A 25,468-nucleotide genomic window follows, 5' to 3' on the forward strand; every position below is an offset into this window, starting at 1 on the left:
AAAACCTCCTCTGCAGGTTATTATTGTCATATGCTAAAGGCTACCTGGCTGGAAAGGCAGAAGCTGCCTTCTCTCGGGTGTCCTGTGCAAGCCGAGCGTTTGAAGTGACGACAGCCAAGATCCTACTAGAGACCAGCCTTCAAATCTCCTTTGCTGTTGTTCTCACAGCCAAAATGGGAGGAAGCGCTTGTGAGCGCAAGGTGGATTTATAGTGGGTTTTTCTGTGGAGAGGGAAGTGCGGTCAGGCTGAGTCGAGGCTATTTCGATGGTACACTCACCAGCTGGCCTGTAGATTTCAGCAAAGCTTAAGGGGTATGATTTGCATCCTAAGATATTTTAGCATCTTTGGTAAATTAGATTTCTAACAGTTTAAATCCTTCCTGACCCAGCCAGAAAGCTGTCTCAGGCAACACCGCCTCTTACTTTCCCAAATCTTGCTAGTAATTAGGGAATTTCGACCGCAGGGAATACCCGACACCACGGTCCCAGGTTTCCTGCTTCCCGGCCGCGTGTACGAGTCCCCCAGGAAGGGGCTGTCTGCTCGTACAAGATGGTAAGAGCTCTTGGAAGAGCTCTGCAAAGAAACCCAGCCATGGACCCTCTGCTCACCTCCCTGCCAGCTCAGTCTGAGGTCCGAGAGGCTGGCTGATGCCTGGGCAGTCCTTCCTCGCTATGCCAGCAACCAGGGTTACCAGCACACCTCTACCCAAACCTACAGCAAGCCTCCTTTCCCGCACGGGCAAAATTCAAACCTCCTAGCTGATTGCATGAAGCAGCTTTTGAGTGGTAACATTTGGATGCACTTAGGACTTGGAGCAAAATGATTTAATCAGCACATTAGTAATGCAATATGCGACTTTAATCAGCCCAGATGGCTCAACAGGCTCTTGATGTTTTGAACAGATTAGTTAATTAAAATAACCATTGAAGGACTAATGGACTGGCTGTTAAGATGCGTACATTGGTCTCTGAAAAAGTATGAACCTTCTACTACTCAGTAGGGGGTCTTGGTGGTAAGGAAAGAAATGAGCACAGCGTTGGACAAGGTGGAGAGAAACAAGAAGGAAATGGACTTACTGGGAGGGGTTGCTGAAGTCTCTTGGTTTGCTGTATTCTGAAACCTCTACAGGCATCACAGTCTACCTGCCCTGGTCAGCACTTGGGCATCTCTCAGCCTGTTATGTTACCTAGTCATTAGTCAGAGAGAACAAATTTCCTCTGCCACCCTAAGGACTAGATTTTCGTAACTCCTCAGTGTCCAGCAGCTTCCACTAAAACAATGGGGAATTCCTCTTCCTTGAGCACCACGATTACCGAGAGACGCTGGGTATGAGCAATTCTGAAGAGCTGAGCCTTTCCTCATGCAGCTAAAAGAGAAGCTGAGACCTCCTGAAAGTCTGTCCCTTACTGCAGGTCTGCTAGGACCACTATATCTCTTCGAAGGAAACTCACTTCTCTTTCCAGGATAGCCCAGGAGAGGATTCCATAAAGCCAGACCAACGCAAGCCCTGAGAAGCGTAAGAGGAGGTATACTGTGACAGTATACCTTTCTCTGCTATACTGTGACATTAAATACTGAGCCATCAGCAAAAGAACAGTGAGCAAATTGCCTTGCCAATTTAAAGCTGTGAAGCCATCCTGGTGGGGAAATTCAGCAATTCCATCTCTCAAAAGCCTGTTTTCATCTGCAATCTGAAAAGCTGAATTCCTCCGCTGGGTAGGCTGTGCTGGAGAAGGGATGGGAACACCTAAAACATTGTAAGGGACAATAAAAACTTTAAAGGGAAATAACCAATTGTTTGAATATTTGTCAGAACTAAGTGCAGGAGGAATTTCAGAATAAATGGAATAGAAAAGTGTTGTTGTAACCAAAGCAAGCAATATTTATGCTTGTTATAAGGAAATGAAAGCAGTGGGGTAGGTTTATGCTTAGGTGACTTCTCCCCTGTTGTATCTGATTTTATGGTTGCTTTGATTCATGGGAAAACAAAGCCAGCTGCCTGTATCACTAATTCTGCTGCAGGACTACAGCACCGCACAAGAAGATCTCCAAGGGACTACAGATGATAGCGTTGTTCAGGTGGATCGATCCGTCAGCTGAAAGGAGCCGTCAGTTCAGTAAGTTTGGGAAGGTTTTCAAGTTCAAATCCACCCAAAAGTGTCAAAAATGTCATTGAGCATAATCAGCTGCATCTATTAAATTCAAATGGAAGTCTTTTTATTTGGTACAATAAGTGCCTCTGGTTACGGCGTCATAAAAACACAGTTCAATTTACGGGAGCTTTGAAAACCAATAATGCCACCCCTGGGCCTGCAACCAACCCACTGGTGGTCGCTGTACCAAGGCGAGCTGCGAGCTCTGCAGCACAGATGCTGCTCTCCGTATTAATGCCAGCAGTTCTAGGTGGAGGGGGACAGGGGACAGAGATCAGCGTGTCTGAGAACAGATGATAATGGAATCAATTTGCAGTTCCCACGCAGCTCTCTCCATTAGCGGTAAGCTGGTGCAATCTCCACGGCTCCACTCAATTGCCTTTGCGGTTGGTTGTCCCCAGCGTTGCGAAAGAACAGATAAAGCACCAACACAGGGTCCATCCAGCTCTTTAGGACAGGGGAAGAATCCCGACTTCTCTCAGGTTTTGAGCTATAGGAACGCAAGGCGTACCCCACAGCCCAGAAGGGATGCCTGGGGAGCCTGCCAGGTGGTGGACAGAGAAAGGACCTGGGAGAAAGGAGGTACTACGTACGATCCTGGCTCTGCCACGGACTCACATGAGCGCAGGCAAGACTCTTACTCCATCACAACACTGGATATCGCAATGACGTTACTCTGCTCAATATGGCAGAAGTCTTTGTTCACTCCAGAGCCAACTCTTTTAAGATCCTGTCCAGCTCCCTGCAGAAAGAGCTCCTCCACCGATCCCAAGCGGCCAATGCAAAGAGCACACACCTGCTCCAAAGCCTGGCGCAGCTCACAAAGCTCTTTGCTTTGCAGGGCTGCGTAATTTGCAAGAGCTCAGCTGAAAGTCCCTTGGCCTCTCTGCTACCTGCAGGGAGAGACAAAGGACAGAGCAGCTGGGCTGTGCCTTCCTCCTGCTCTCCTTGACCAAACGTCCTATGGATTCACAGAGAATTACTGAGGAGCAAGGGAGGCATGCAGCGTGAGCCAGGGATGCACAGGTACCCTCTGCAAGTCACAGGAGCGCAGGTCATTAATCCAGCTGAGAATTTCACCTCTTTGATTTCTTTTGAGCCCGTCACGTCCAAAGAGCAACTTTATCATGCAGGAAAAAGATACCCTCAAGTTAAAACGTCTCTCCAGAGCTTTGTTATTTCAGCAGGAGCAGTAATGACTACCTTGGAGGGCAGCACAGTTGCACGATTCCCTTTTGACAAATACTACCTATCTGTTTTAATAGAAAACGGTATTTTGTGGGGGGTGAAAAGAGTTAATGGAGTGAGCTGTAGTTTCTGAAGCTCAGATAACAATCACACCTCACTTTTCAGCAGCCCTTTCTTCCTGCTGGTGTGTCAGACCCTTTTGTGTCCGCACACAATGAAATGCAAACTGCCTGCGGGTGGCATATCTCAATAGAGCCAGCTCAGCAACTTTTGTTATTGCCAGTTCAGCTCTTGGGTTTACTCTCCGTGTCCAAAAGTGGCAGTGAATTTGTCGTTCAGGAAGAGAACCGGAGTGCAACCCTGCGCTCTGAAATAAACTGCCAGCCAGTTTTGGGGCAGCGTTGGTAAAGAAGGGAAGAAACTCAAGTGCCGCTATTGCTTTCCAAAAATCGTCAGTTCTGGGTACTGCCTCCAAACCCGTGCAGCCCTCCTCTGCCAGATGGTGGCAAAGACTGATTGATGAGAGGACTCCCAAGCTATGCCAGGTTATCACTCAAAATGCAGTCATCTCTGCCAAGCTGGCAGGCTCCTCTGGTCAGAGTTATTCCCACATGTCAGCGTAAGCCTTAATTCAGAGTGCTGGGTACGTCTTGCATGATAGAGGGCATTCAGCCTGGCAGAAAACGTCCTGTCTGTTTTTCCAGAGTTTTCTGAAAGCTTACGGCAAAGACCTAACACTGCTCAGGCAGGGGAATATGGCTGGACCTGGCAAAGGCCAGTGGCAGAGCAGATTCCCGTGGGGAGAACCAGAAGAACATGAAACGAACCTTGAAAGAGGCTGTGACTGAATGATGTTAAAACAGAAATAAAATTCAGGTTTTTAGGAAACAATGTTTTCCAAAAGTGAGGACAGTGAACATGTCCACTAATTCAGAAGCTGGAATTTAAATGGATTTATTTAACAATGTGAATTTGGCATCTGCAGCAAGTCCTCCCTTGCACTATAGGTATATCCTGAGCGTTAACAGTCCTGGCTTCCAGCAGAGGAGAAGCTAATAAAAATATATTTGAGGAAAACTTTATAGAGCTGAATTTATTGTGAAAATACTGTCAATGTAATTTGCATTATTCCTCTTTAATGTTTCTATTTCTGCTCTGAAAAACTGATGGAATAAAGATTGGAGCATGATTCAGCTGAAGCTAACAGGCTTTGCTTCTAAATCATCCCTTCGCACAATTACACTTCTTGTGAATAGAATAAGTCACTCAATTCTTCTTTTTCTTCTCGTTTAAAAACTAAGTTGACTGGTAAAAGTTCTCCTTTAATTACAGCGACGTTTCTTGAGCAAGACTGTAATTTTTACATGCAATCATCTTTCAGCCACAACTTATTGATCAAGTCATTCTCACCTCTGGGACGATAACTGAGGGACGTTACCCTCAGGCAGCACTCGGGCCAATTTCACACCAATGCAATAACTTTTTCCAAGGACTTTTTCCATCAAACTTTGATATGATTTGTGGGAACATGTCGATGTTGAAAGTTCTGAGTAAACACTGGGTTTTTTGCTGGAGTCATCCACTGCTGAAAAACTCTGCCAGCTTTACTCTCAATTTACCTTCACCAATTCCAAGAGGACTGTATGATGGAGAGGAGTAAAATACAGAATATAACAAGAGGAAGTAAACGGAGGAAGTAAGTTTTGGAAGTCTGAAGCCCTAAGGGGGTGAGATGGAGAGCAGCTGTACATCAGCGATGACGGGCAGGACAAAGCTAGGAAGAGAGAGCTTCATAAATTCTGAATTAATAAGAGAGCCCTTGAAAGAGTTTCAAGGGAACGGTGCCTTCACAAACGTCCTTCTGCTGACAGGTAATGCACTCCGCACACCAAGCCAGCCATCTGAAGGCAACAGCTGCTTCCATGAATTTTTCAACTGTTTGCAGAGCTGCTGTTGACTATTTTTTTTGCTGATGCTCTCACTGACGACTGCCAGAAGTGGAATCGGTTCTTTTCTTTAGCTATTAGGTTGGTGTCTGAACACTCAAGAGTCTTTCCAGCTACATCAAAGTTGCAAAACATGCCACTCACTTTTAAGGTGGCTATAATCACATACTTATTTTTTGGTGCTAATCCAACTGGAAATTATTTAAATTAGATGGTATAAAGAATGTTTTAAAAGACCCAGCATAAACTCTGCATATAATTACCGCTGGGGAATATTTTGAACATAATCTCTTGGGCCTCAGAGGAAAAGAGATCCCCAAAAATAAAGACTGGATTGATATATCAAACTGGACTGTTCCTAAAAATAGCTTGGAGGACCCAGATATCTGACATTATGAACTACAGCAGTCCACTAGTGATCCAAAATATCTGCTCTATTGATCAAGCCAGGATTATGGAGAATTTTTCAAGAGTCCAGATGAAAACACTGAGATGAGATTCAGTCTCCATAACCAGGATGATATAATAGGACCTGCCTGCAGCACAGGACAACTCTTTCGTGACACCGAAAGCGACCGATCACCCTTCCTCTCCCCAGCTTGCTCCCAGAATACACTAGATTTGGCAGCTGAAACGTTACCATCTTTGTGGCATTCAAACCAGCTTCTCAGCTCAACTCCATGAAACAAGATGACTTTTGGTTAACTGAGGGAATTTTTGCCATCTTTGGGGACAATGACCTGTTCTCGGCTTATTCATCCCTTAATCTCCTTTATGAGTTGATGGTAATGATGTATCTGGGCAAGAAGCCTTGGGCATTTGGGAAATTTCAACAGCTATGGAGTAGTGCAACGTCTCTCCTTAGCAATACGATCTACAAATCCATCGCACCGGGACCTGCAGACAGTTTAAGACCTTACCTTGCCCTAGTGTCACTGGGGCAGCAGGCAGTGATAAGCTTCATGGTATTTCAGCTACACTCAGCTAATATCAGTAACACATGCTGTTGTAATTGCAAGATCTCAAACACATTAGCTGAAACGGTGCTACAGGAGAAAACCTCAGGTACACAATGTGTCAGCTAAGTCAGTCTTCCCCTTGATTAACAGTTTTAATTGGATGTTGCAACTGAATTTTCTTTCCATGTTAGCTGAAGAGGTTAGAAACGAAGCTCAAAACTGAACACACAAATGATACAGAATTAGCGTTCATGTTCCACCATAAGACAGGAAATAGAAAGCTAAATTCTCTATCCCTAATTCACCTTATTGTGCTTTGTGTAGCCACGCTTGCAGAATCAAACATTATTAACACTGCTTAGGGAAAACTCCTACTGCTTTTGCTGGCAGTTTTGCTCAAGTGAGGTCTGTGTGATCGGGATAGCTGCTTGCAAAGTCAACAGCTACAAACCTGTTCACTGCAAACCTGTCAAGAATGGAGTCTGCAATGTCTGGCTTTGCAAGAACAGTCCTATTTTCAAACGCAAGGTGCTCTAATGTGTAAAGTATAAGAGAAAATCTATAAAAGGTAATAAGTGATGCAAATCATTACACTCCATGGGAGAAAGATGTAATGGTATAAAAACTTTGCTGGTTACTCAAATGGAATAGCAAATTTCATATGTTGAATTGTATTAGATGTAAACATAAACTACCTGTGAATCTTTCCAAAACGTGGCACTTCGTAAACTCTGCTTTTCTAAAGGAGATGGGTGCAGTCCCAGAAATTCAGCTTTGCCCAGGGTAGTCGGGGTGTCCGAACGCTGTATGCACTCAAACAGATGTTGTGGAATCCCACCGTGAAACGATACACACACGTTCCAGGCACAATGGAGGAAACGGGAAAGTTACTTCTATAAATCTGCAGGAAGACCACACTGGTATGGCACCACGCTGCTTCTGAGTGGCAGTGCGTATGTGAAGTTTGGCACCAGACTTACGAAATAAAGGCTCAAGGAGCGCTATAAAATGGTTTTAGCTGCTTTTAGAAGCAGCTAAATATCCCCAGCCTTCCAAAGAGTACATCAGGATCAAGCAATACATCTGTGTTGAAGCAAGGGGGGACACCAGCCTTTGAGTTTGTGTCTGCCACAAAGCAAAAACAAACTGCAAGTTATTAATGGCTCCGTTTGCACTTTTCTGGAAAATCTTTTTCAGTTTCTTCCTCTGTTCTAACATATTGACATTGCCAGCACCCTCTGCTTGGATCCCAAAGGGAAAAATGTATTTAATATGTATTCAATGTGTCATTCTCGGCGCTCCCAAATCAACAGCAAGAAGGATCACAGAAAACTAAGCCACTGAAGACTCCAGGGTTGCAGGGACATACAAAGAGGAAGAAATCATCCCTGTGACCTTATAGCCTAGCAGACAAATCGACTTGTTTCCACAGAGACTTGCATGTGCCCCAGATGTGAGAGAAGGCTCTCCAGGCTCCTTCGAGCCGCTGCCTGAAGCTGAGTTCTGCTCCTAGCTGTTGCTCTTCTGATCCCGCTAATGCCTGTCACCATGGGAGGTGGCACTGCTCATTTGAAATAAGTGAAACAAAGGTGTAATGAGACACAGGCAACCTTTTGCCTTTTGAACTCCCCAGGGTTCTTAATTAATCCGCATTTCGTAACCACAACTAATTGTTTGCTGCAAGTCTTGCGAATACAGGGGAAAAAACCCCACAGTTTAATGCGCTTTAGGAAAAAAGTCTGACTCACAGAAGTGCCAAATCAGTTGGATTTCACAAAATTCAGACTTTTCATCTGCTTATGGTATTTGTGTACGCTGTGTACCTGCCTGGCTGAAGGCCAGACTGTCTTGAATCTGTTTGCCTTCCTTCATAGTGGGAATACTAGGCCCCTCTTCTGAGAGAGCTTTTGGAAAGAGAGATCAGTTATTCTTGGTTTTAATCGTTGCCATACAGAGAGCTTTCCCACTGCTCAGTTACAGCAGCAAAGAAAAGAAGAGGTAAAAAGCTTTTGAGGTATCTGAGAGGGAAAAAGCAAAGGTGTGCTGATGTGTGACACAGATGACTCTAAAAAGCAGCTCTGCTGTTTTGCCTTCCATTGTGCAGAGATGCTGCAGGAGAAGAACATGGCTGTGAAACGCATCAGCATGTTTTCTCTACGTACCATTGCAACGACTGCTCTAGAGATTAAAAAGTACGTTGTATCTTTAGTCTGTGGGCTGTACAGAGCATGGCTCAGCACTCCAGGTGTTTGCATAAGGAGGGGTTTACTCTCAGTTGGTATTGCCATGTGTTGCCTTTACAGGAATTTGTGAGCACCAGCAGCAGGTAGGCAGCTGCCATCCAGACAACGTGTTGATGAAGAATAAGAAAAGGAGAATTTAGCTGCCATCGAAAGCATGGGAAAGGAAGGAGTTTTAAAGTTGATGCAAAACTTAATCATAGTTTAAAGATCTTTAAGACAATTTTCACACTGGACTAATGAGAAAACAGTACTGACTTCTGCAATAATTGTCATGATCCATCCATGCTTGCTACTAGACTTCCAGCCAGGCATTCCTACTGTCCCCAAGCTTGCAAGTTCATCCCTGGTTTCTGCTGCGGTAAAACTGCCTGGAGAAACTTAAGCACCCTTCTTGACTTGTGAGCCTCTGTGAAAATGCTCTGCCTACATTCTGACTCTGAGCATTTCTGCAATATTCAAATGTTAATGCAAAATGTAATCTACAATATCCCATTTGAACAAACAGCAATCAATCTAATACACTACAGCTCAATTACTTCCTCGGTCTCTGTAACAGGTGCTGTCAAATAAATCTACTGAATAAATCAGTCCCATTGTAACCATTAGGAAGGCTTTTGTAACTGCATTTGCTGAGTGGGAGGACATCTTTCCCTCAGTTTTTTTACTGACAGTCAGATAAAAAACATACTAATCAAGAGAGACATGCAATAAATGCCTGGGAGGTGAACTCCTGTTTATCCTGAGGTCTCTTAGGCCTCCACTCATTTGAGGATTCTGATGCTACCCCAGCAAACAGAACCAAGCCCTTTGGTCCAGTCCAGTTTTCATCATGGATGGACTGGGAGATGCCTAAAATACTGAGGCTGCCTGCATAATATTTGCACACTGAGCACCTTTGCATCATCTATGCTTTATTCTTCTATCACAGCTTGTCCTTTCTTATTCCTGGCAGGAGACTCACGGGGACCTCCAGCAAGGGCATCTGCAGGGATGGAGCCTGTCTCCATTATAGAAAATATCTCTATATCTATTTCTGTTACGCTACTGCACTATATTTGCAGCAAAATCCATCTTTGCTTTCTTGCCACTTTAAAAAATACTGCCCCTGAATATTTCCTTCCCCATTCTTGCTCCTTTTACTTTTAAAATGTTCATCAGAATGCACTGTATTTCTTTTCATAAAGCTCCATGGTCTGGAAAATGGATCAAGAGAATGACACCTACTTAATACAGGTTTTCCCCCCTGCGGGGGTTGCTCTTTTTTCCCCTCAATGCTTTGCAGTAAGATTAAGCAAGTGAAAGTGTCAGCTCTTTCTGAAATGAGAACAGCACTGGGATTGTCTGTTGGCATCATGCAGCACGGATACAGATGCACAACAATAGAAGACTAGCAGATAGCAGCTCTGCAACCATTATTCATTTAGCTGAAATGTAAATACGGCTCCTCTGGGGGAAAAACGGAGAGGCTGCTGCGAGCCAGGCAGGATAAAGTCCGCAGGACTCCAGGGGGTTTTAAAGTTCAGGAAGCAGAAGGTCAACAGAAAGAGGGTCTCTGAAGAGAAGTCAAAAAGAGGAGAGTAACACGGACTGAACTAACAGGAAAAGTCCCCCTAGTGCCACCACTGCTTGACATCTTTGGCCATTTTTCTTTTCATGCCAGCAACAGATGTCACTGCTCGCAAGCGACTGATGGCAACTCTGGGGATGGTGAAAAAATGGATGTGGGAGCATGTGGAAATGCTAACCAAGGCAACCCAGTAAGATGCAAAGATACAAGAACAGCTACAGTGCTGGGCCATGTTTAAAAGCCTCTACTATACCACTTCCTTCTGGGAAGCCTGTATTTTGTTCTGCAAAGTCTCTATTTTATCTGTACAGCATTAAGCCCTGTGTTTTCTGGCAAGGGCTGTATGTAGCTCAGTTATAATGAATGAAATGAGCTGGTAACAGTTGGGTATTTATAGGCTCAGCGGGCTGATGCTCCAAAAAATCTGAAAGCACTTAAAAGTGCCTTTGGCTCCAGAGCAATGTTGACAATCCCTACCAGCTTGTGGGGACATTCGGGAGGAGTCACGGCAGGAACAATGACCATGGAATTATCCTGAGCTTTGTGCTGAGCATCTTCCAGTCCAGTTTGCAGAGAGTGAAAAATGAGTTAAAACATTAAGATATGGAAAAACAAGATCGCATGTCCAAGATTACTGTGAATATGAATACACAAGCTAAGTTCTGCATGATGATCTGTGGAAGAGCTCACTCATGAGTAAAGACAAGGCAATGAGATCATTAGTTTGCTTAGGGTAACTGAGTTGAATATTGCTAGACACAAAGTGGCTTATCATTAATGACACCAGACAGCTTTGAGGAAACTGAATGTCTACCAGACATCCAGGTGAATCTCTGCTTCCTGGAGACCTACACTCCAAAAAGGCAGCAGCCCAGGTCTGGACCTAGCAAACCAGCCATCGATATCACAGAGCTGCTGTAATTACAAACTGGTTCCTGCACCATGGCGTCAACACAGCCCAGGGACCAAGGTACAAGGCCTATCAACTTGCCCCTGTATGAACCCGCACAGTGTTGAAGGCTCCACCAAGATAAGATTGCAGGTTGCACCTGCTCCGCAGTCCTGTGTTTGAGCTCCAGGTTTCCCAGCTGCTGATCCTACCTACCTGCTGATCCGGGGCTTGCAAGACAGCAAGGTCTTCCTGGGAGAATAATGGCATTTTCTGTCTCCAGTGTGAGACATTTCAGAACCAAAAAAACCCAAACATATCCAACAAGAGAGGCAAATTCTCATTATTTTGCTCAATACTGAGCACTGGCTGGGCCAACAACATCTATGGTGAAGTCTGAGATGAAAGTTATCTCAAAGAAAGGAAAGAGGGACAATGTACACAAGAGAGGTGCTCTCTTCAGTATCCTGTCTTCCCCTAAGCAATGAGTGTGAGGTTACAGTGCTGCAAGCAAAGGACGGATGGAAAAAACTGAGAATATAAGTACTACTTACTACAGATGAAAGGTCCATGTTTACCATCCTCCTGTCATCCAAGTCGACTGGCTGGAGGCCTGCAACCTTGATCTGGACAGAAGAGGTTCTGTATACAAACCCCAGCAGCCAGTCCCCCCTAGGAGCAGAGCAGAAGAAGAGTGTGAATAAACGCTGTTGCCAAACCAATGCAATATGTGACTACTGAGACCAGGAGGAGAGCAGAAGGGCAGGGAAGCACAGTGATGTCTGGACCAAGACCTGCTGCAACTTTGTCTGATGCGGGAAGCACAGCAGTTGCCGAATTCAGGGCAGGTTCCTCGGACACAGTAGTGTAAGTCTGAATTTAACCCTGATTCATGGGTGTAGTCTCATTACATGCAGCAGGTTTAAAAATCTGACCCTTCTATTTATTTCTGTATTTGCTTAGAATTGCAATGCATTCACATATTGAATCTTTTTAATGTACTAAAAGGTAGAAGTTCTCCAGCCTGTAGACAGCTGTAAATACGATGAGGCCTACAATACCAATGTTGCTGACATAAATATCGACTGTGAAGCTTCTCGGAGTGCTCCTGATTTATAGGTACTGTATAAATACACAGTTTCAATGACAGAACTAGGAAGAGTTTGTTCCCACTGTAAAGTATTGCCATAAGTCACTGTGACAGTTTCAGGGTAGACTATAGCATGATGAGAGAAGGCGATGTGTCCTTTGGAAATACATAACCTCTTCTCCTGCGCTGAGCAACAGCATAAAATCTGGGCACCTAAACGCCACTACACTCTATAGAGTAGATTTAAGTTGGATGCAAGTGGTATTTGTACTCTGTGATGGTAGCAGGTGAAATGCACCATTTCTGGCTGCTCCTGTCCACTCCAAAATGGTCTATGCTAGAAGTCGTAAGTCTACACAGAGCTCTGCAAAATCTTTGCAACGCATCCACGCTACTCAGGCACGGGTTCTTTCAAAAGCTGAGCAAGTCTAACTAATTTGGTTAAAGTTTCCCACTAGGAATTTGTAACCCTGCTGTGAAATTGGATGGGACGGCTCTGACAGCTGGCTTTCACTCTCCATGTTCTTTCAGGCATCAAAGCCGAAGGAGACAAGCTACACTGGACTGAAGCTCAACAAATTGGGTCCAAATCTGATCTTGCAGGAATTCTATTCAATGTGGTTCATCTGACCTAAATAGAGTTACTCCTAAAGTGACAGAACGAGGCCACAATTTGTATAAGCGAGAGACCAGAGAAATCAGAATCAGGTGAGGTCTTACCACAAAATGTTTGTGTAATCCTTCTCTCATATCTAATATCCTCACAGAAATTCTCCATATCTCTTAGTTACCTCCTCTAGCTGCCCCTCATGCTATCTGAATAACCCTCAAATTCAGCATCTGAGGGCAAAGTAGAGAACCAGCGTACTGGAGTATTTCCCGACAGTCTCCTCACCTGCTTCTTCCTATTTGTGAGCAACAAGCTACAATTTCTACATCATTCCACATTCAAGACATGGGCTTGCCGAAGCAGAGACTAACCAAATTACTGCACACAGAGAGGTACAAACACACATCCTATTTTATTCCAACAGCACATGCAGGCTTTGAACTATAACAAGATCTTTTTTTTTTATTATAGGAAATGAATACACTGAGCTTTTTGCAGTGAAATTGATTTTTGTATAACACAGGGAGGAACAGTATTTGCCAGGGCAAATTCGGTTACATGCAACAATTACTATCATTTATGGCTTCTTGGAGGAACACAGAAGCACTCCCAAGGAGGCAGCAAGTGCTTTATCCTTATGTCACATGAAGAAATACTGTAACTGGTATGCACATCCGGCATCCATAAACCCTCCTGTGATCCAAAAGGGACAAAAGCAACAATTTTCAGCTTAACTGACAGATGGGATTAATAATTTGCTGTTTTCATCTTGAATGCTTTTAACTCTTTTATTTAGTTATTCTTTGTAAATTAATACACTGTTAGATGCACAGTAATACCATCCTTCCTCATCTTATACGTATGTATGTAGGCATCCATATGTATGTGCGTATGGAAAGTACCAACAGCATTTTCAACTGTCCTTGCCCTGAGGGCTCATGGCTTTATAAACTGTCTTGACATGTAGTTACATGTTCTTTGCTAATCTTCTTGCCTGGTTATTTCTCAATTTATTTTCCCATGCTCTTAGTCTTCCCTGCTTCATGCCTTCGTTTTAATTTCCCCTCTTCTAATTGTGCTGGTAAGCAGTGTTCTTGTCACAATTATCTTCCAATACACAGTCATTAGATTTGATACTGTCACTTGAATTCTTAATAGCTTTTATAAGATTGCTTCAGCTGTTTTGTGCCTCTGAATCTCCCTTTTCTCACCCAGCAGTGCTCACAACTCTGCATAGCAGTTGCCTGCGCAGTTTTAAAAGCCTGATATTTGGTTTCAAGGTAACCTTTCTATTCTTTCACATCCTTAATAAATTTGCTACAGCTATTCCAGCTATACCTCCTTTGTAAGTAAAATATCTTGTTCCTGTGGACTATCTTGACCAGAAACTGACTCTAGGTATACAAAAAATCTTCAATTTGCTTGAGTTCCTTCCCTTCCATTGCAATTTTCACATCTTGTTCCCCATAAGCAGCCCCTAGTGAATTGTATCTCAAAGCTTTTATAGATTTTAATTCGCATTCTTTAACTGTCAGTGAACTTAACGGCCGTATTTATAGTCCTTTACATAAAGCTGAGATTTAAAGGGGCCTTAGAAGATGTGAAATTATGCACACAAACACACTAACCCAGCTTTAAGCTGCCAGGGTGATGTAACACTGACACCGTATGAACAGGACCTACATATTGAGCACCTCAGGCTTCCAGTGTAACTACGCATTGCAAATAGCCAAGAGCTGCAGACAGAACAGCCTTCAACTGTCTCCTGAAGACTGTCATCTCCAATTAATCTGAGAGAGAGACCTCCGGAGGGAAGAGGCTCTGGCACTGCTGTCTCTGGCGCTACTGAATCAATGTACTCACCAGCTGAACAATTATTCACTTGCAAAATGTTTAAAAGGGATAAGTGTACAAAATCATTTCGAAGTGACGCTAGGATAACGAAGCAGGGGACTGAGCACGTACAGACCTGCAATAACCATTTATGATCCTGCCCGACACCACTTTTGTGATAGCTTTCCAGTACTTGGCTTCTCCTTCCACTGGAGCTCCCAGTAAGACCACATCTTCAATGATCCCTTGACAGTCTATTAAGATGAAAGCAGAACAGCTCAGATTAGAAGATGGATCAGAAAATATATCTTTACACGTACATGAAGGAGGGGTATGTTCAGATGTGCACTATAGAAAAATCATCATTTCTGTGGTTTAAATTTTAAAGACAGAAACAATGGAAAGGACAATTTTAAACATCACTTTGCATAAATGTTACGTGTCCGCAGTTCCAGCTGGAGTCAGTAACTGTGAAAATTAGAGATCCTGAGGATCTCAGAGGGAGAACTGGCTGGGCAAGAGGAAGTGGCAAGAGGGAGAAGTGGCTGGGCCTCTGTCCAGAAAGCTGCAGTTCAAGCAGCAAACCTGTGGAAAGTTTTTTCCACAGACCTATTGATCTAGGTTTGCACAGAGCTGAACTGTTACACTTTGAAACAGGTGAAAGGGACTGACATTCCGTATAGTGAGCAAATGTCCTATATTAAGCATGATAAACTCTTCCCACAACCAGTCCTTAGAGCTGAGTTCATGAAAAACATGACCTGTACATGCAACAGAAAACCCCCAAATTCTTAATATTGATTGGGAACTGGCAACAACAAAGGCATTTGCCAACACCAAGTGATAATCTATCAAACTGGTTTGATTTTCTTGAAGGGTACTTTAACCTGGATGCCCAGGGCATGATTTGCTGAAAAGGAATGTTGACTTTTAAGCATAATAAATCTTCCTCTTATCAGACAGCTGCAGCTGGGGAATTTCAGTAGAAATAATGACTGATTGAGAAATAGTGGGCAGCTCTGCTACTTTCCTAAACTGCTAAACAATATATTAATATCTATTAATAAATCTTCTTTATAAAGAGAGATCAAGCACCTGATGCCATAGCAGTTAAATGAAATTCACAGCAGCACACGTCTTGGGAGACTCATGGGCATAGCATGCCAAATCCATACTCTCCACCTGTGGGAGACCAGTGTGTGCAAGACGTGAGCTAAACCGTTCTCAGGCTGGCGTTCGCACTTTGTAAAATAATATGCTGAAGTTTATGGGGAAGTGAAAGTGAGAATGACTGCATACCACATCAAGTCATGACGGAAAGGTGCTGCCTGGCTAGACTTTTTAAATGTACATCGATTGGTTTCCCTTCCCTAATAGCAGTAAAAGACTTGGAGCTGCCTTGCAGTGCCTGCATTTTTCTCTGCAGTGTAAATCCCAGCGCCTGACAACAATCCAAAAGAGCTCTCATGGTATTATTTCTTATTGCAAAACAAATTTTGCACCAATCAAGAGAACAGGAAAGAGCAATTCAATTTTGTTAGTGTAATCTGTGAGCAATAAAGTCCTGTTCCCATAATCATGGGCAATGAAAAAGAAACCCAGAGCCTTGCGAACGGGGAGCTCGTTCCAACCAAGGTACTAAATTCCATGGCCACAGTGTGAGCCAACTGAATAAACAAACAGCTAATTCATCAGAATCCTGAACATTTGGGCAAGGTATTGGAAGCTTTTGTTTCTCCAGTCCTTTGTACAGCTTATTTCTTGCTCAGAACAAAAATGTTTAGTCTTGGCTGAAAAAGACTCATTTTGTTCGAATGTTGACCAAGGGGGACAGAAACCTGAGAACAGATCACTGGCCTACATAGTTGCTGACACTCTAGATAAGTTAAATATATTTCACAGTTTGCAAATCTTTTATATGATGAAGAATAATGAAGTCTGCGCAGCAGGGGGGGAAAAAACAGAAAGCAATTACTGACGGGCAAAAATTAAAAACTGCTAAGATGATTTGTCCAGAAAAGGTGCAGAAGATACAAGCTGAACCAGAGGCCATAACCAGTCTTTGGGAGCTGGGCTTTGCTGTGTCTTTAGGGTACAACTCACTGGGCCAAGAGGAAAGCATCTCATCATGTTAGTCCTCACTGAAAAGAGAATGGGGTGGAATTTAGCTCTCTCCGGGCAGTGTGCAGATGCGGTGCCAAGGACAGTGTTTCATGGCAGAGTGTGGCAGCAGTATTCCTGATACCTAACCACAGCAGAGATGATAAGCCAGTGGTGATACTGGTCACACATGCAGTTCTGTAGGACACTGTGATCACTATTAGACAAATATGTAATGTGTGATTCCTCACTCCTGTCCAGCGCAGTATGGCTTCAAGGTTCAGGTTCAGGCCATTATCCATTCTCATTAGTTTACACTTCTTATTTACTAAAATGCATGGGAATCGTGATGAAGAAATCAGACCAATGATCTTCCCGTGTAGTAACCTGTCCCTGACGGGTCATTACTACATCTTCTGCTATAATGTAATTTTCTGGAAACCTACTAAGCTCTGGCTTCCAAAGTAATTTGTGATGAAGTATCCCAAAGGTTATTTAATTGCTTAGCAGAAGAGTATTTTCTTTTAACAGAATTTGAGTTTCTGCCATGGTGTTTCTCTGGATAATCCATGATTAGTTATTTGTCCTCAGAAATGCCTCTGCCATCTGGATACAAAAGGCCCGCAAGACTAGGCCTTGTATTTATTTTGTGCGAGACATCCAAGTCCAAACCCAAATCAGTCTCAGATGTCCCAGGTCTCAGCTCCATTCCTTCTGTGGCTTGCGCTGGAATGTGCATGTGAAGAACGCCTTGGCAATCTGCGCTAAACATGCTGCTTTTCATCTAGCAAACAGCTCAGCTTTCATAATTCAATTAAGGAACTGAAAAATTAGTGTACAGTGGGGAGCTGCTATGATACATAATTACGATGCTTAGACTTCTTTAGAATGGCAGCCAACCTTAAAGACCCCTAATGATTTCCTTTCATGTATTACTTAGCTACGGTCCCATGTTATTCCAGCAAGAAACTGCAGACCATTAAATAAAAGCCTGAAAATATCTCAGCCCCTGGCATTCTTAGGACACAAAAAGAGTAGATCTAGGGCCAGATTAAGATCTGGGTTCTGGCTTCAATATAACTCCATTAGCATCATTCTGTATTTGATTAGATTTATTTTGAGAACAGAATTCCTGTATTTGAGGACTTGCATCTTAAACCAGAAGTGAAGTTCTGGTACACAGCTGTCAACAGAAAAAATGCTGACCTTCTCCGTCCTCACTTGACTCTGTTCCCACCTTCTTGGACTTTATTGAACATTTTCCTTTATAAAGCTCCTTATTTATTAGTGACTCTTTGTGAGGCTAAATGGTTAATGAATTAAATTAGCTACGTAGGGGGGAAGGCAGGCTGCATGCACACACTCACTACTGACTCAACTCCAAGATGCAATTTACATCAACTGATCATAATGATTTTATTCTTTTTCTAAATTAAAAATAGAATCTATTAATAAACAGAACCACAACGGGTAATAAATTGACAGATGGTTTTATACTTGACTTTGGGGAAAAATTACCATGAAAATAGCAGATGACAGTGGCATTTCAGTGACTTAAATGGAAGGGAGGACTCAGGGAATCAGATACAATAGCTACAGAGAGCTTCCAATAAAGGCAAAGCATCCTCTGCCAAGATCACAGTGGCGCGTGGGCAGCTCACAGACTGATCTAGCACTCGAATGTCACAAAATGTCAAGTTGTTGTTTACAGACTGGAGACCAAACTGACACACTGGAGCACCTCGAGTGAAGACAGCAGATTTAATCCACTGAACTGGTGGAAATGACAGTAGAATTTGGCTCCAAATGCATTTCAAAACCATTTTTTTAGGTTTCTGTCCTATCCTAAAAGACCCAAGCTCTGTTCCAGAAGAACTCTTCCTCTTGGAAGAAAAACTTCTCTACCAGCAGTAAGGAAAATAAAGGAGAAAAAGGTTAGAAGGTGAATTTTACCTTTTTCTTGAGCCATTTCCTGCAGGCAGAAGTAAATGACTCTTGCACCCAGACTGAAGCCAATCAGTGTGACAGGTCGCTTGCCCTAAGAAAGAAGGAAAGGAGGAAATGCCATCAAATACTGTTCTAGACCTAGAAAGAGAGACTGGCCATAGGATTCCCGAGACCCTGATACGCAAAGCACTTACGCTTGTTCATGATCTTTTAAACATTCGAGCAATTTGGTTGATTTCAAAGGGATTACGTATCCTTAAAGTTATGCACAGTTCAACATTCAGAATTCTGCGTATCTGAGGATTTTGTATTTTTTTATACTCAGAAAATCAACTGAAAGAATCCAATGATCAGAAGTTACAACAAAGTAGATGTTTCCAACAGAAACAAAACAGAAAACAATTTTTCAAACAGAAACAAAACAATTTTTTTCATTGTTTTGAAATTTCCAAATGAAAGCCTAATTCAAGGAACAAAATTTTCCTAGAAATGTCTCAATAAACAGAAGAAGAAGCTGTAATACAAAAATATTGACCACTTCTAGATTTAAGACTGAATGACAGCAGCACTGTGTGGCTGTTATAAAAAATGATGTGGGGTAAGCTTTTATTTTGAATAGCCTAATAAGATTTTCTATAAGATCAAAGGGAGCCTAATCTCAACAACAATGGAAAACGCTCTTTGTATTAACCAGGGAGCAGGTGTGCAACGGACTCCCTAGACATCACGCTAACTAGTTGTAGACGCTCCAGCACATTGGAATGTGTGTTTTCACAATAGCGAATGCTTAAAAGGCAGTAACAAATGCCCCCAAGCAAAACAAAGGGCTTGTATGAAATAAAGTTTATTGCCTTTCCTCAGATTGTATTTTTATGAGAAATCCAGTTTGTTTCTACTCTGCTGTTTCACATTGTTATTTATGACACGCAGCTCTGGGGCCACGGCTCCCATAGGGCTCCTCTATAATAGATACCGGACTAACGTGCCTGTGAGACGAACACGTGGCCAGCAGAAAACAGCCTCTCTCCATGCCAGTGATAGCCCAGCAAATAATGGCAGGCTTTGGCGGGGCAGAAACATCTTTTGCGAGCCTTCTCAGGGAGGCTTAAGAACTTCTGTTGCTTCTTTCAGGTACCAGCCCATTCCACTTCTCTGTAGGCAAAAACATGGTTCACGGTGCATCTACGGCTACAGTCTTCTCTTACAGTGTTCTGCTCGAGTCTCTTAATTATCAGTGAATATTTTTAACACTCTGTATTCTCTTTTCCTTTTCACCTATCTTTACTTTCTGTTCTCAAATTTCCACTAGGTGAGTTGGCCTGGCTGGTTTGTGACAGGGCTAAGCCACTTGTCATTTATGACCTGCATCTCTTCTTCCTTTAGAAAAGCTTTAGGTTAAATGGAACAAATCTTAGCCAGAGTTCTCTGATTCACTTGGGACTTCCTATTTTTCCTCAATGAACCAGATACATGCTGGTCACCTTCATGGATAATTTTTTAATTTTTCAGTTTATTATTTCTTCTCCCTGGAAAGATAGCACTTGATAGTTAAGTAGCATGACTATAAAACTTAACCTCCGTGGGCCAAATCCCTTCCAGACTTTATTCCTGGATAATTTCTAGCCAATTACCTGCTGTCGACTGAGCAGGATATGTGCTAGGTGTTTGCCTACTTCAGTAGACCGATGGAGACACACTCCCCAGGGGTTGTCAATGACACTGGCAACAGTCAAGAGCGAAGTTGGCCAAGTCAAGGCCGTCACAATACCTGCAACACACAAAGCAAACAGCATGGCATAGTCACAAATCTGGGCTGCTCTTAGGAAACATCAAAAGCAAGATGGTTCACTGAAGTTAAAAGCTAAACTTAGGACCTTCTGTCATTTCCAGTTCTTCTTTCTCAAGAGCTGATCTGAGAAATGTTTTGCTAGACTAAAGATAAGAAAGAATGTGATGTTCTGATATGGAGGCAAACAGACGCTGTACATGAATGTAACCTGCACGTTTGAAAGGTTTATGTAAAGCAGTAAAACACAGTGTAATAACATAGAGAAATAAACACAGTCACACGTGAAGGAAGGTGTTTCCAGCTGTAATTTTAAAAGAACAAGTCAATGACACAGAGGCACAGCAATCCAGGAAAGCAATCTAAATTACAGATGTGGCAGAGAAGGTTCTCAGGCCACTTCTGCACGGCAGTGCCAATACTGCCAAGGGAGATGCCTTCTCAGAATTCTTCCTTGTTTAGGAAAGCTCCTTTAAACAGACACAGTGAAACTGCACAAGAGCCACTCAAACAGATCTGATACAATTTAGGTTCTTACCTGACAAGACAGTGAATTTTAGTGCTTCTTGAGCCATCATGTTCACAAAACCATTGAGCAGGGAATCTAAGGCGTTGCCAAGCTCCATCAAGTACTTGGATTCCCAGGCCAGACAATACTGCTCACTTGATTGCAACATGCTGCTCCATGGTGCTGTGAAGCTCCCTGAGAAAGGTTGCAAAGATGGAATTCATGTTCAGAGAAAATGCAACAATGGCTGACTCCTGGCAAGATGAGCCCAACAAAGAATCAGAAAAGAACCGGCAGGACACTGGAATATACTGATATACGGTGATAACGAGGAATCATATTTAAAACTAAAATTTTAAATAATATTTAAAACAGATTTAGACTCCATATTTCCACTGTTTTACAATAAATTTGGGCTTTGTAAATAATTGTGCAGCTTTATCTGCCTTGGCAGTGTGGACAGGCTCAGACTTCATGACCCATTCAATTGCCTTAGAGACTGCCAAGACAGATGGACATTAACATTAATTATATCAGGTATTAAGGACATTCCTCCTATCATCAGACATCAGGCCAAGTCCTGCAGCTCCATCTTCTCATATAGACCAACGGAGGGCCTGTCCTGAGAAAGGTGATGTGCTGAATGGCTGCATGGACTGACTTTAATGGGACCAGAAGCACGGAAAATATGTAAGATCTTATCAAAATCTATTGCAGAGCATCTTCCCAGCACTTCAGTTAGATGGGCAAGGATTGCAGTAATGGCTCTGTCTGAAAACAAGGAATCTGCACTTGCAGATCCAGACTGCAATTATTTTTACTTTGCCATCTAGCCTCATTAGCCACTTCAGTTTAATTTTTTCCCTCCAGGTGCTAATCAAAAGCAGTGCCTGGATGTTTGAGAGATAACGGATAATTTCCACTGTGCAAGTCTAATTTTTGACTGAAAGAACAATTTTTAAGCTGTACTCTCTCTCCTGCTTGTAGTGTAGCTTGTGCTAAGTGGCCAGGAGGGGCCTGGCAATGCTATTAATGGCAGATGAACTCTGAAGGGCAGAGCAGAATTTTCATCTTAATTAACTAAAACCCTTCCCACGCTGTTCCTTCCCCAAACGATGCAGGGCAGGTTGAGGCAGTTGCTGACCAAAGTGGCATGAGAGAGCCCCATGCCAGATCACACCGCAATGTACTGTTAGATTTGTGAACGTACAGATAGGCAGCTAGTGGGAGCTCAGAAATCACAAGGTAGCGAATTCCGTAAAAATCCTGTCCTCAGACCCTCTGTTTTAACAAGTCATGCAAGTGTGTAAATAGATAGACACAGCTATAGGGAGGAAAACGGATGACAATTCTAGTTTTGCTTTTTTAAATGTTATAGCAGATTGCTAGTTATGGAAGAAGAATGTGTGTCATTTGTATCTCCCTTTTAAGGGCAAACAGACACAAAAAGGTTCCTGAAGGGACACACTTGTCTTTGTAACAGTGCCTGGGAGTCCTCCAACCCCAAGGATTTGGACCCCTGGCAAGCAGACAATGAGAAGAGCCAAAGCGCAGTAATGCAAAGTGAAAATAACCTCGCTCTGACAGCAAGCTGCAACCTAACAAGCAACAGGACAGAGACATCCTTCTGCATTAATGATATCCAGTGTTAATTGTGATGCTTCTGAATAAATTGGCAGCTGTTCAGTCAGGTTGCTGAACACATCAGCAGACAGTTGACATATTTTATATGACAAGCTATACTGGAAAGTAAAACACTACAGACCTTTCAAGGTTGCTGCCTGTAAGTTCACCTCCTGAGTTCTGTGCTTAACAGGATTAACTTGACAGAACTTTCTTGCCAATAAACCTCATTAGCTGGCAGATACCGAGAAAGAAAAAAGACACTATTTTCTGTTAATTGCTGGAGGATAAACATAAGGTCTCAGAGATAGGTGAGACACTTTGTACTAGTGCTGGAAATCATCCACCCCAAACAGACCTTTCCTAGCAAAACCATACACCATTTATTAACAGAAACAATCCTGCTATGACTACTACCAATCCTACCATCACTACCAATTTACTGCCCTCTCTCTTTCCTCTGTTTTGATTGGGATTGCAGACTGGGTTACAAAGTCTTATGTTGAGAGTCGATCTGTTTTAGCTACCAGGCCATGTGAGTATGGGGAAGACACAGTGCTACGAGAGCACAAACACTGCCTGGAGTGGAACACAGACACGGCTCTCCAGGCTTCTCTCAGTTTCCTCGTCTTGTTCTTACCATATTTGCCAGTGCACAGCCATCCAGTAATTGCTATGGTAATATGAAGCTGCTTTCCTTCAGTAAGTGGGAGGAATTCAAACTCTTCTATGGCTCCCACACGCTTCTTCATCTTGTATCCTACACAGAGCAAGGCAGAAACACGAGTCTCAGAAATCGCACAGCAAGGACAGGCTCTGCTAACAGTAGAAGTTCGTAAGAAACTACTTCAGTAATCTGGATCGCATTTTTTACTTCCCATAGCCCTCAGCCAGTCCATGCATTACTTAGAGCTTGGTATGGAACCAACATGATCCTTCTGAGTTTGTGTGATCGGAGGGAATCCCAGCAGAAGGCTTTTTTGCTGCAGACCAGACATCAGCTGTTAACAGCTGCTGCTCTCCATGGCAGCATCTTTCTAATCCAAAGCAGTAAGCTTTCATTTCCTTCATTAGCTACATACCAAATGTTCTTTTCCTACTTGGTCATCAGGGGCTACATAGTATCTTAATCAGCATTGAAATAAAAATTTCACAGTTGTAAGATTACACCTCAAGTTGCTTCCCTTGCTCTGCAGAGCTCAGTTAAGTCATGAGCTCTGCATTTGCAGACATGATCCCGTGCCTCAGTAGCTGAGAAACGTGCGGTCACTCTCTTACCAGTAAGGCCAGCTCCAGCTGCGCCAAAAAGGGATACCATGACAGCAATTCCAGCAGTCGAACCTAAAGCAGCTGCTCCAGCGCTTCCAATGATAGTAGCAGCTCCCGCAGCAACCAGAGGGGCAGCAAGACCCCCTGTCAAGCCTGAAGATGCAACAAGTAATATCAGCAAACTATTATCACTTACAAAAACGAAGCAGTCATTTCCCTGTGCTGTGTGAGTACTGCTAATGCTACTGAAAGAGCACAAATTATGGTCTTTTTTGCATTACCAATAAAGGGGCTTTCTGAGACCTGCCCCAGGCCCTGAATCTCTGCACAGGTTCTTTGACTGACTTCAATAAAAATGAAGAATAATTTAAAAGTCAAAGGAAAAATGTGTGGTAGACTGGGGTGAGCTATGCCCTACTTGCTTAGGAAACATTGATCTAGTCTCACACTATTTTGAATTTAGAGTTGAAGATCTGATCTTCTTGTAACACAAGAGCAAAAGAGGATAATACATTTTTTAAGGGTGACAACCTCAGTTTAATACTTCCCCAGCCAGTGAAGCTACACTGGAATAACTTTTCCAGCTAATCCTTTCACTTTTATTTTTGTGTGGCTGAAAATACTTTTCTTGCATTTGGGGTTTCTTTTGTGGTGTTTTTGTTTTGTTTTGTCTTGTTTTGTTTGGGGTGGTGTTTTGGTATCTGACATACTACTTTCAGCCTGGCAAAGAAAAGCAGTGAACGCTTTAAAATTAGAGCTTGGGCTAAAAGGTATGATGGTTTCTGTTGCTGAATATGTAATTCAGACACCCCTCCCTCTGCCCCTAGTGCTGTGCATGCAATTCAAGAGCAAGTCTCCAAAACACCTAGGGCAGCCTCACCGATCACTGTTCCTCCCCCAACGGTTGCCAAACCGATCAGCAGGTATCTCTTCAGCTTTTTTCTTCTTTCCTTCTTTTTTCTTGATACTTCTGCAGTTCTGTGGGGGGATTAGAAGCACAAAAGCTGATGGAAAAGCCTGATGGATAACAGTGCTGCATCAGAATCTGTTTTTATTCTCCTCAGTGTAATTTCTCTACCGGGAACAGTAAAAAGTAACATGCAGGTGTGGACTGTGACAACACACACAGATTTATGAGCATGGACATAAACCCACAGATTTAAACTGAAACGATTTAATTGCTGACAAAAGCCAACAGATGTTACTTACTTGGAAAACCCTTCCTAATAGGGCTGAAGCTTGTAAAAAAAGAAACAAAAAGTCAAAGGCATTTCAATAACTATATACTGCCTATGCGTCTTAAAAAAACACAAGAAAGCTAAGTGGAAACAGGGAAAAGTGTTTGAAACAAAAGGGAATAGGGGTAATTTGTGATAACAAACAAAGAGTTGGAATTAAACTATTTTCCAACAACAGTGTTTACACTGAGCTGCTTTCTAATTGCACATCACAATATAATAATAAAATGGTTATTAAACACAGTCAGTTAATTTGTCTGTGTGCATTTAAGCTACATTTTAACAAGCTTATCAGAAACAGGTAAATAAAACTAACAGGAACAAATATCACTTATTAGGTACTACTTCTGGCTTCTCTCCACCGTCTTTGGTTTCTCTCTTACAAGAAATACTTCCCACTTCAGAGGAAAGTGCGAGAAACAGAGGATACTGGAATAAGTTGTTTACAGATGAAGTTTCCTTCTAGCCTGCTTACGCAGCAGTTCATCTGGGCCTTGAAACATGAGAATTTATCTTGC

The 25,468-nt window shown here is 42.8% G+C and overlaps 2 protein-coding genes across 9 annotated transcripts in view; one reads left to right on the forward strand and one right to left on the reverse strand.

The window, feature by feature from the left end:
• HTR6 (5-hydroxytryptamine receptor 6) overlaps positions 1–25,468 on the forward strand; it is a 47,009-nt gene that overhangs the window by 11,985 nt on the left and 9,556 nt on the right. For 2 of the 5 annotated variants that reach the window (XR_012045846.1, XR_012045844.1), the window contains exons 4-6: positions 2,024–2,118; positions 11,955–12,065; positions 12,568–12,744. The gene's annotated coding sequence lies outside the window, so the exon portion shown is untranslated. Of the gene's footprint in view, positions 1–464; positions 2,119–2,470; positions 4,669–11,954; positions 12,066–12,567; positions 12,745–25,468 lie in introns of those variants that run through there. The other 3 variants (XR_012045845.1, XR_012045847.1, XR_012045848.1) reach the window with 3 other exon arrangements.
• Positions 1–25,468, reverse strand: part of TMCO4 (transmembrane and coiled-coil domains 4) — a 41,369-nt gene that overhangs the window by 1,006 nt on the left and 14,895 nt on the right. For all 4 annotated transcript variants that reach the window (XM_072884258.1, XM_072884257.1, XM_072884261.1 and 1 more), the window contains exons 6-13: positions 24,593–24,690; positions 23,722–23,865; positions 23,084–23,203; positions 20,851–21,015; positions 20,158–20,294; positions 18,533–18,617; positions 14,616–14,733; positions 11,501–11,618 (exon numbers count right to left, since the gene is read on the reverse strand). In XM_072884258.1, coding sequence (XP_072740359.1) covers positions 11,501–11,618; positions 14,616–14,733; positions 18,533–18,617; positions 20,158–20,294; positions 20,851–21,015; positions 23,084–23,203; positions 23,722–23,865; positions 24,593–24,690 — 985 coding nt within the window. The remainder of the gene's footprint in view (positions 1–11,500; positions 11,619–14,615; positions 14,734–18,532; positions 18,618–20,157; positions 20,295–20,850; positions 21,016–23,083; positions 23,204–23,721; positions 23,866–24,592; positions 24,691–25,468) is intronic.

This window comes from Ciconia boyciana, chromosome 19, assembly GCF_034638445.1.
Source record: "Ciconia boyciana chromosome 19, ASM3463844v1, whole genome shotgun sequence".
NCBI lineage: Eukaryota > Metazoa > Chordata > Aves > Ciconiiformes > Ciconiidae > Ciconia > Ciconia boyciana.